The sequence below is a fragment of the Hyperoodon ampullatus genome, assembly GCF_949752795.1.
Source record: "Hyperoodon ampullatus genome assembly, chromosome: 7".
Classification (NCBI taxonomy): Eukaryota; Metazoa; Chordata; class Mammalia; order Artiodactyla; family Ziphiidae; genus Hyperoodon; species Hyperoodon ampullatus.
Genome location: NC_136920.1, coordinates 47,631,149 through 47,642,809, shown reverse-complemented (window position 1 = coordinate 47,642,809; position 11,661 = coordinate 47,631,149). Strand labels below are relative to the sequence as shown.

General features: G+C 37.9%; 1 protein-coding gene across 1 annotated transcript in view; it reads left to right on the top strand.

Annotated features, from left to right (window-relative positions):
• Positions 1 to 775: 775 nt before the first annotated feature.
• CCDC83 (coiled-coil domain containing 83) overlaps positions 776 to 11,661 on the top strand; it is a gene marked incomplete at both ends in the record, with an annotated part of 40,222 nt that continues 29,336 nt past the window's right edge. Inside the window, 2 exon segments of the mRNA XM_079709230.1 lie at positions 776 to 870; positions 5,743 to 5,827. Of these exon segments, the coding sequence (XP_079565356.1) occupies positions 776 to 870; positions 5,743 to 5,827 (180 nt within the window).

The window sequence follows — 11,661 nt, the reverse complement described above, 5'->3', positions numbered from 1 at the left end:
ATGTGCATTAGTATCCATACCAAATCCACAAAGTTATTTCTGCTTACCATAAAAATCTAAGAACCTTGGGCCTGATTTTCTCGTTTAAAAAAATATTAGTTTTGATAGTTTTCATTATTAGTTACAAAAGCAATTAGTAGCTGATGAACAGTTACTGTTAATGATAACATTATTATTATCATTCTTCTTCTTATTTTGCATTTGTAAACCTCTTAACCATTTAAAAAACACTTTAATGTGTCCTTTTATTTGTTCTTTATAACAATCCTGGCCAAACGTAATTCTTTTGGATCCCAGTTCTAATTCTTTTGGAGCCTAGTCATAGAAAGTTGTGCTTTTGTTTTGTCTTACTTTTTAAAAACTAGAAGACATATATCGAGCTGCTGTTACATGTGGTGCACTCTACCAAACATTGTGGAGACATTAAATATTGAAAAAGTTTAGCCCTTGCTCTTAAAGAAGCTTGACAGGGGCAACAGTTGTTGATGGATAATATAAGAGAGTGAGTCTCAGACAGTTTTGGGTGGGGGAATGCTGCACCTGGTCTAAGCATGGAACTCACCAGACTCAAGAATCCAGTTGATTCATGAGGTCCCAGCATAGTGGTGGATGTTAGCTCTTGGGACGTGGAAGCAATCTGGATGGAAGAGCCAGTTTTAAATTAAGTCCCAGCAGTGCTTTATCTCATAAACACAAGTAGAGGGACAAAGAATTTATTTATTCTTCCTATGTCTCTTTTTTAAACAGGTATTCTTCTTTCTAGTTAAGCAACACAATGGAAAACACGTCGAAAACAAATAAAAAGGATATTCAAGACGGACTGCCAAAAGAAGTCAAATTGCCTATCAGTGAAGCACTTCTCGACTATCAGTAAGCTTAGATTATGAAATCCCAAAGTTCCCATACATAAGTGGCAATCATTGCTGCTAAGACTCATATGACTCCAATGGAAAATGAAGTGCTCAAAAGGTATCAAATAAGCTGGACTGGAGGTGGATTGGAGGCATAATTGCACTCTTGTGCTATGTGCATATTTTTTAAAGTTTTTGCACGTTGACTATAACACAAGCCAAGCAGTAGCTATGAAACAGCATTCATAAATGGGTTTTGGCTCCCTCCCTCCCTTCATTGTATTATTGGTCACTCCTCCACATATATACAGCAGCTTGCAGGCTTACCTCTTCAAATACAGCATAGAATAGTTAGTGTACATTTATAGAAGAGTAAAAGAGGACATTTCTTTATTTTTTTATTTCTAGACATTCCAATTTGCATTATCCCCAAATGCCTGTAGATCAAATCCAAGTGATTTAGAGAGAATTTTTTTCTTTTTTTTTTGGCGGTATGCGGGCCTCTCACTGCTGTGGCCTCTCCCGTTGCGGAGCTCCCGTTGCGGAGCTCTCCAGACGCGCAGGCTCAGCGGCCATGGCTCACGGGCCTAGCCGCTCCGCGTCATGTGGGATCTTCCCGGACCGGGGCACAAACCCGTGTCCCCTGCATCGGCAGGCGGACTCTCAACCACTGCGCCACCAGGGAAGCCCCGAGAGAATTATTTTTAATAAGAATATTTCTTAATGTCTCTGTCCCAGGAGATGGAGACAAATTAGGGGTGATACATATCCTGTATTTATGTTTTATCCAACTAACAGAGAGGAAGCCCCTTGAGAGCTTTTGAACCTCAACTTTGGGCCCAGGGTAGGTGTTTTAATGTGTAACGCTTAGGGAGTGAGTGAATAAGTGTCAGTCTTTTTTCAAATAAGAATGTACTTCATGCATATTGAACAAGTATTTGAATGTTTACCAAATACAAGGCAAGTGCTGGGCACTGGAGGACACAGTGAACAGGACCACATGGTCCCTGCCCTAACGAAGCATGGGAGATGGACATTAAATACCTAGTCCAGTCTTTTTAAAAAATTACACAGCTCTAAATAAGATTCTATGAAAGAAAAGTGTAGGGTGCTGGGTAACGGTGTAACTGAAGGACTTGAAATAGATCAGGAAAAGCTTGTTTGAGGAAGCGATGTTGAGCTAACCTCTGAAAGAGGAACAGGTGTTAAGCAGACATAGAGTGATGGACAGAAGGCTTGTGGAAAAGAGGCTGGGGAAGTGAGAAATGGCAGAGTGAGGGAGAGAGGGCAGAACAGACTCTGGGGGTTTAGGCAAGGGTCAGAGACTCAGACCCCTGTGGAACACTTGGGCTTTGGAAATGGGAAGCCATTTATTGGAGGGCAACGAGGTTGAAAGTCAGGAGTCCACACTGCTGGTGACTAGGCCTTTGTTTAAGAGAATTGTTTTGAACAACATTCAGGGAAAATCCATCTCCCTGCAAGACTCCAAATCTATTCGTAGGTTCTTTTTAGAAGATAGTGAGTGAAAGGGTCAGAACACTGAGAGGGGAACATCCATGGGAAGGGACTTCTAACGAAGTTCCCTTTATTTTCTAGATAACAATTAAGTGATGACCAGATTGTACCTGTACTCATTTCTCAGCATAACTGAAAACTTCGCTCATCTTGTCTTAGCAGAGGTGGACAAAAAGTCCAGCTCTGTGATTACAATCTGGTCTCTAATCTGCTTCCACGGCTCACAGTGATGACATCCAATTACAGCTCCTTCTCTCTCTTCTGGGTCAACCAGAGGGCAGTCTTTCTCCTCTTTAACAGAGGTTTACAAAGAGGCACACGTTTAAAAATTCTCATGATCTAGTGAGAGACACAAGTTGAACATTCCCATGCTTTTGTTCTCTTTCCTTCGTTAAAACTAAATAAATAATCTCATGGACTGGAACAGCCTAGGCCTTACTGTGCTCTTCTGGTGACGCTTTACTCATTCCGTGTGTTCTGAGGTGGTGACAGGACTTTTGTCACATGACAAATAGCCAGGACACCTCCCTCCACCATCTGAGGAAGGATTATTCAAGGGTCCCCTGGCAGCATCTTATATTTCTCTTATACAATCTCAGCTCCTGACAAAGAGCTGAGGGCACACAGTAGGTAGTCAATTCCAAACAGTTAACTTAAAAAAAAATCTATCTCAAGAAAATAAAGTCATGAACCTATATGGTTGTTTGTGAAAAGCTGAGACTGCCAATGTCAAACCTATAGATCATCTCTTAGTCTCCCCCAACCCCTTATCCTCAGGGATTACGCTCCTAGACTCCCAGTGGGTGCCTGAAATCACAGATAGTACTGAACCCTTTATATACTATGTTTTTTCCTATACATATATACCTATGATAAAGTTTAATTTATTAATTAGGCACAGTAAGAGATTAACAATAATAAGTAATAATACAGTAGAACAATTATAACAATATACTGTATTAAAAGTGATGTGAATGTGGTCTTTCTCTCCCTCTCTCAAAATATCTTATTACATAATGCTAAATCTATAAAGTGATCATCTCTAGGTAATGGTGGTTTTAATTTTTTCCTTTATACTTATTCTCCCAAACCCAGTTTTCTACAATGAGTATGGACATAGATATAGAAACAGGTGTGGATATAGTTGTGGGTTTAAAAAGTAGATAAAATTACAGATTATTTTTTGGAATCCAAATTTGTTTTCTTGCTCAGAATTTTCAATGAAATTGCATGGAAGAAGGAAGCTGACACATTACTATGTTGACGCAAATACTCAATAAACAACCTGTAATAAAAATAGAAAAGAGTTTTATTCAAGCCAAACTGAGGACTATAGCCCAGGAGACACAGATTCAAGAAGCACTTGAATTGTGTTCCACTGACTATGAAATGGGGAGGCTTATATAGGCAAAAAACCACAGTTACACGTTGTTTGTCAAGAATTAGGATTGGAGCTCGCAAGAAGTAAGGGTGCTTGTTAAGCAAGGATTGGTTGGGGTCCAAAATCATCACATAAGTTATAAGGGGAGACCTTGAGACCATAAGGTTGCAGCTGGCAGCTGCTGGCAGATATCGTTTTGAAAACATCTGGTGGTGTCTTTCAGTTTGATACAGTTCAGAAAATTCAGGTTGTCAGGAATGTATGTGAAACCACATCCACAATGACCACCCAACTCCGTTTTGAATGCCTGAACCACGGTTACTTCATTTTGATTTTTAAATGTATTCTTTTCTGTCATGGTTAAAGCAGATGTACAATGCATGTTTGACAGGCCACAGGCTGTTCTAGTTAGCATAAAGTTCAAGCCAAAGCATGTATAAGCCAGGATGACTTCCCCGTACCTCAATATGTGAACATTTCTTCCATCAACTAACATTTTAATAAGGAGGGAAGGGGCAAGGTGACACATTGCATTACTATTAATTTCATATCACTGTTCTTTAGAACAGTGTGATACCCTTTTCAAAGCACTTTATTGTATATTACCTCACTGGTTTATCATCCCATTTGCGTCAGCATTTAGTGTGACGTGTGGGTTACTAGGGCACTGAATAGATAAGGGAGATGTGAAAAGGAAAAATTATATGGAGAACAGTGAGGCTTGAATCCCCACAGTGGCTAATGGTGTGGAGCTCTGAGGCTCAGCTTCATCTGCGTCCTGGTCAACCCGTCTCTGAGGCCTGAGGAGGCTGAAATGAATTCCAAGGGGAGGCTAGGTGAAGTTACACCTGCAACTACCATATGCTCCAGAGGGGGCCTGATGAAGCAGCCAAAGCCTTTAGGGCCTCTCAGAATCCACCCCACCCCCAGACTTGCTGATGCCACTCAGACCTTTCTGAACTGCTTCCTGCAGGAGGAACACAAGACAAAGCCATTGCTTGCTTCTAACTTCTCAGAGGGGAAAGGGTGGCAGGCTGAGGGTAGGGTTGCCAGGCCTAGCAAATAAAAATACAGGATGCCCAATTTAATTTTAATTTTGGATAAACAACAAATGACTTTTTAGTATAAGTGTGTCCCCTGCAATAGCTGGGCCTGAGACTGGATGTAGTCTCCAGCCTGGTCTTTGCACACTTAGGCATCCATCACCAAGGCAGGCTCTCGGCTGAAGCCAGGGAATCACTCTGTGAACCAGCCTGTTCAAAGATTCAGTTTCAACCAATGGAGACCACACACTTGTGATTCATTTATCTGCTTCCCCCAACCCATGCAGAAAATTGGGATCACCGTATTTATAATTACAGAAATTATGTAAGTAATTAGCATGTATCTGCATAGGCTCTTTTCAGATAATTTTCATTTATAACATTTTATTTTTCCCCTTAAAAATGGGAAGTAGAGAAGGCTTGTTGGGTGTTAAAGAAATGTATCTGTGTCAAGAAAGAAGCTTTGAAAAATGAAAGAAAGAAAGAAACAAGCTTTTACTATTTATAGAAGAGATGGTATACTAATGAACTTAAACCAGTAGGTCAGCCTGGTTTACCTTACTGTTTCAAGAAGCTGTGCTTGCCCCTGTAAATTCTTTGTTTTGTCATTTTTGTATGAATGTTTTTGGAATTCTAGAAAACATGTTTTCTGGATGCCCGTTCCCTTTAAGCTGAATTCTTTATAATGAGAAAGTATAAAAATTATAACTATAAAATACAAATGGGGATTGATTTTTTTAAAACTTGAAGTTATCTCTCTAATACATATTTTAGTGAGTAAAATGTACTCAGAAACACAAAATCACTTAAGATTCTTATCCCTAAATGGGTCTTTATAAAATGTTTGATACTTTATTTCAATTCAAATTAATTTAGATTAATTTTTAAATTTTATCTCATTAGTTTTTCCTAAGGCAAATAATCGTAAAATACATCTTGTCTTTGTTATCAGCTGTCAAATAAAGGAAAATGCAGTAGAACGATTCATGGCTCAAATAAAGAAAATTAGAGAAAAGAACCAAAAATATCATGAAAGAGTAAGTATAAAATTTAAAGCCACTATCTAGTCATTAAACATTTACACAAATGCTTTAAAAAATTGTGAGTTATGATGAAATGAACTCTAGGAAATTATCTTCTTTAGCCCTTGGAGTTGATAAATTTCTACTATATTTAAATATATTTTTGTACATGGGAGACAAGAGGATACTGCTGTTCTTATTATATTAATTATAATGTCAAAGGAAGTCATCTTGAATTGTGTTATTTAGATCATGCGGACACTGAATCTTATGTTGAAAATTTTAAAGCTCTGCAACCACATTTATCTTTTAATTTCTTATTTAACCGCACTATAAAACATTGGTTCTCTATTTTAAATTTCTGTATCTGTTTTCCTTTAGATTTTCAGAGTGTGTGCATATGTAAATATTATCTGAAAAGTACAATCTTGGTTGTTAAAATGACTAATTTATTGTTTAAGTGATTTATTTTTATGAAATTAGAATAAAACGACTCTCAAAGGGGTGCTGTATATGACTATCAGGACCAACAGAAATAAAGTTGGGAAGCAGTAAATGATAACGCATACAACTTAGCCCTTAAGGGGTCTCATGAGTGAGGAAATACTGAGGGTGTCTGCTATTAAAACATTTATTTTATATGTACCCTGAAATCTCCACACTTGTTTTATTTGGCTTTTGTCTAAAAAGACTATATCTACAAATTTTAACAGAATTTGGGTCAGAGACCTAAATTTGCATCCTGACTGTACAACTTACTGCTGATGTCATTTTGGCCAAACTGGTGTAAGCCTCAATTTCCCCCTTGTAAAATGAGGATTCCTGTCTTCCTTATAGGGTGAATTTGTTCATTTGTTCAGCAAATATGTATTGGGCAAGAAAAGCCCTGGTGGTGATATAACTGTGACCCTGACACTGTCATGATTCTGAAGAATCAGTCACTTGAAATAGGACCTAAGAAACTGAAAGTCTGTGGATGAGAGTGGAAAGGGGAAGTCTGGCTTAGGCACTTGGAGGCAGGTTCCACATGATGTGATTCCAGAGCACATGAGAGTGAGCCACCATCAAGGGACCAATGCACATCCCCTAGTGGTCAACATGGGAACTCCCAGGCCAGCTTTGGGATTTCCATTTGGTTGCGGAAAGGACAACAGATCAGGACTAAGGAATCACTTTCCCATAACCCATCAATTGGAGCCAGAAACAAAGTTCTTGTTTCCATGAGGATTAGCTCAAGAATGCGATAGGTCTAAGTCTGCTCTTGGAGTCATTAGTGGACCCAGCAGTGAGGAGCATGGTAATGCAGACTCTAGCTCAACCATATGTATTTATTTCTTTCCATTTATGCTGCTATTGCCACAGTTTAAGCCACCATCATCTCTTACCCATCCTTCCTCTAACCAGTACATTTTCCACAGTGCAACCAGAATTACCCTTGGAATACGGTAAACTTTGGTGCTTAAAACCCTGCAGTGGCTTCCTACTGCACAGAAAATAAAATCCATAGTCCTTCAAGGCCCTGCAAAAGCTGACCTCTGCTCACCTCTCCAGTCTTTTCTCCAGCTGCCCCACCCTTTGCTTACCCCTGCTTCTTTTAAATATTAGAAAACCCAATCTTTTTCTTACTATGGTACCTTTACAACAAAAAGGCTGTTTCCTCTTCCCGAAATGCTCTTCTCTTGGCTAGCCCCTGTTCATTCCCCCCATCTGAGCTAGGATGTTGTGTAAAAATATTTCTCCATTATTCAGTTGAAAGCCCTTTAGACAGCAGCAATCAAATCTTATCTTTGTTTCTCCAGAAAGGCCCAGCATGAGTAGATGTTCAACAAATATATGTTGAGTTGATTCACACAAACACCAGTGGGAGGAAAAAAATTTCTGAGGTCAAAAAATATCTGAGGTCAAAAAATATCTGAGGTCACAGATATTTAAATTGCTAAGTTAAACATGACTCATGAGCAAGATATATTTTTCTCTTCAGTTATGTCGAAATCGGAAATGCCCCTCTTCCTTCCTACCCATCATCTCTTCCTATGTGTTTAGTTCTGTTTAGATGTTTATTATCTTTCTTTCTCTGTTTGCATTCATTGCTCCACTACATCATTAGATATTTCATAGTTCAGTGTGTCCACATCCATCCTTACTTCCCGACACATACTTTCACTCCTGCTATTCCCCTACAACCACTCTAGCAAAAGTTGTTAATGACCAGTTAGCCAGGTTCAATGGACTCTTTGTAGTCCTTTCTTTACCCCTTACTCCTTCAGCAGTCACTCCTGTCATCGTGAAACTCTTTTTCCTTTGGGTTCCAGGATATCACTCTTAAATTTCCTTCTACTTCTCTGATCATTTCTTCTTGGTTTTCATTGTTTTTTTTTTTTCCTAGAACCACCCTTTAATTAGGGTATTTATCAAGGTTCTGATCTCAATCCTTCTCTTTCACTCTAAACTCTCTCTGGATCATCTTATTTAACATCATGGCTTCAAATGCCATCTTCATGGTGACACTTCTCATATGTATATGTGACAGAATTCATAATCCTATTGAAAGGGTTCCCGACCCAATTCCAACTTGTATGTGTGGAGGCTTCCTCTCACCAGCAAGAGAATCTCAGACACAAACAGGGTGTCTGAGAGTTCAGCTCAACTCTGACACTACCTACCAGGAGATAGAATCAGATTCCACAGGTAAAGGGCTCAGTCTCACAAGACCACCCTCCACTTCAGACGCCAGCTGCAAGTCCAGGTTCTTATTTGTGCTTCTGACCGACTGGCTATAAATCAGAGGCTCGCACAACCCCTTCCTCAGTTTCAATTAATTTGCTAGAATGGCTCCCAGAACTCAGGAAAACCCATTCACTCACTAGATTACTGACTTATCATAAAAAGGATATTAAAGGATATGAATCAAAATCAACAGCCAGATGAAGAGATACATAGAGCAAAGTCCTAAACAAAGGAGTTTCTGTCCTTATGAAGCTTGGGGCCTAGCACAGTGTCACATGGAAGCTCTCTCAAAAAGGACCAAAAGACGCTCCTTTTTCTGGTTTTAATGGAGGCTTTATTACATAATCATGATTGACTAAATCATTGGCCAATAGTGCCTCATTCAACCTTAAGTCCCTCTACCTTCCCCAGAAATCAGGGGGAGGGAATGAAAGTTCCAACCCTCTAATAACTTGGTTGGTTCTCCTGGCAACCAGGCCCCTTCCCTCTCTCCCCACCTGTGGGATTCAAAAGTCACTTTCATTAACATAAACCCAATTGTGATGGCAGAAATTCCAAGGGTTTTGGGCACTGTGGACCAGGAACTATGGGTGAAAACCAAATATAGCTAAGAAATATGTTTTAGTCATCTGAATGACCAAATAAATATATTTTTATAGATTACAATATCACAACTATACACTAAAAAAAAAATTTAAAAACTGGTGAAATTCAAATAAAGTCTCTAGTTCAGTTAACAACATTGTACCAATGTCAATTTGCTGGTTTTGATACTGTACTATCATTAGATAAGATGTTATCATTGGGGAAAGCTGGGTGAATAGTAGATGACCATTGTGTGTCCTATTTTGGCAACTTCTATTCTTGTTCTTGTGAGTCTTAAAAAGTTAAAAAAAAAGGCCATGAGATGGCCTTATAACAAAACAAAATTAATCCTTTCTTTGTAGCTTAATTACTAAATTTCTTTTCTTCTATTTTATAATGTGATAATTATTCTTACCTCAAATAATAAATGTACTTCACTTCGTAAGATAAATGTCATTTTTTAGCATATTGGTGGATATATTTAAATAAATTTTATTTTGGTATGTAGCTCAAAATAATTTTTCAGACATAGCAAATTTTATAACAAACATTGTCAAACACATTTCCTTTCTATTTGAAATTCATACAGGATTTGGGAAGTTTAATATAGATGTTATTAAATTTATATATATGCTCTATACATGCATGTGGCCTTTTAGATTCCCAGGACTATGTCAGAGCTTTCAAAGCTCTCTATGGACATCTCATCTGCAGCTTTCTTTTAAAGTTTTTTTGTCAGCTTGTTGTTTACCTCAACTTTTATTACCGCCTCAGGGAGCTGTAATGTTCAACAATTGTTGATTGTTTTTGACCAACATCAATCTGGGAAAAGGCTGGTCACACATTGGGTAAGCTCTGACTCAGGTCAAATAAAGACAAGGTTTCCCAGTGGGATTTTCCAGGGAATTACCAGATAGGTCAAATAATGACTGTTATTTGAGAACTGGGCTTTGGAAGAGTTCTGTTCCTCTCACTTCTCTTCCTGACCCTCAACCCCAGGCTGCTAAGTTGCTAGTTTTTACCATAACCATGGGGATTTTGGTTCTTAGAGCAAGTTAAAATGCCACAAAGCTCACTGTCCTTACCAAGATTCATTTTTCTTGAATAAACACTCCCTGGAAGTTACTGCAAAGCCTTTAATTTCAAGAGTTCTGAAAAGTTGATTTTGACAATTTTTGCCAACTTTTTCTCATTGCTTTTATGAAGCAGAGGATTTTCAGAAGTCTTACTCCAACATTCCTGCTTACATCACGCCCAATATTTTACACAGAAGGAAAGAGATTCAGTTTTCAGATATATCATATTATGAACCCTTTGGTACTAAAAATTCTTCAGAGACAGAATTATGATACTTTAGAATATTACAAATAAAAGATCAGAGAAGTTAAACCACCGAATTTTGAATATCATATCTTTTTAATCTTTATTTCCATTTTTTTAAATCACTCAAAGCCTGTCCAGTCCCAGTCTTTTTTTTTTTTTTTTTTTTTTTTGCCTATATTTCTCAATACTGAGCATCATCATAAAGTTAATTGTCTGTTGCTTTCTTTCAGCTTATCAAAGTTTTAAATTAAAATTCTAATGCACTGAAATGGCAATAATGTCACGCAGCCTGTGTAATAACTTAAAGAGCACTAAGGTTACATAATCCTGTCCAGGGAGTTTACTAAACTAGAAATCAAATTTTTCAGCCCTCAACTTTAAAGTTTGTTGGATTCAGTGTTAAAGAATTGAGTTTTAGTAGGCCATAGCACTATCAATAAATCACAGATATTTGGATTACCTGAAAGAAGTTTGCTACCCGAACTATGGGTTGTGGGCCAGCAGGGTTGGCATCAGCTGGAGCTTATCAGAAGTGCAGAATTGCAGGCTTCATACCAAACTTACTGAACCAGAATCTGCATTTTAACAAGGTCCCCAAGTGTGGTGTATACACATTGAAGTTTGAGAAGCACTGGCCCAGAGAATCAATTTTGGGAAAGAAAATACTCTTACAGTAGAGTATCCATGTAGGTTAAGAGGACAAAAGACATGAATATCAGAAATAAAATGTTGAAAAAAGCTATAGTAAAGAGAATGTTAAATTACAGGAAAAATAATTTTTAAAATAAGTATTAGAATATTTTAAGTATATGCATTTCATTAGGTTTAAGAAATTGAAGGAGAGACACCAGGGAAGTGAGGATTAAAACTTAAAGGGAGGCTAAGAAAATTACAAGGAAAAGGTATTAAGTTCACACACAGTAAAATATCTCTACATATACATAATAAGCTAGCAAGGGCAAGAATAAACTCTAAGTTGATTAAGTAAGAAACTTGGAAACATAAGTGGGATATTCACAAAAGCAACACAGTCCATACTTCAGGTGTGGAGTATTGAAATAGTAACCATCACCCCAGAACAAGAGAATTAGGGTCATTTGTGAGAAAAACAAAGAATAATGTAAATTCCACAAGAGCAATATTTTTGTCTATTTTGTTCACTGATATATTCCTAGTGTCTAGAAGACTACCTGGCATATGGTAGATGCCCCATA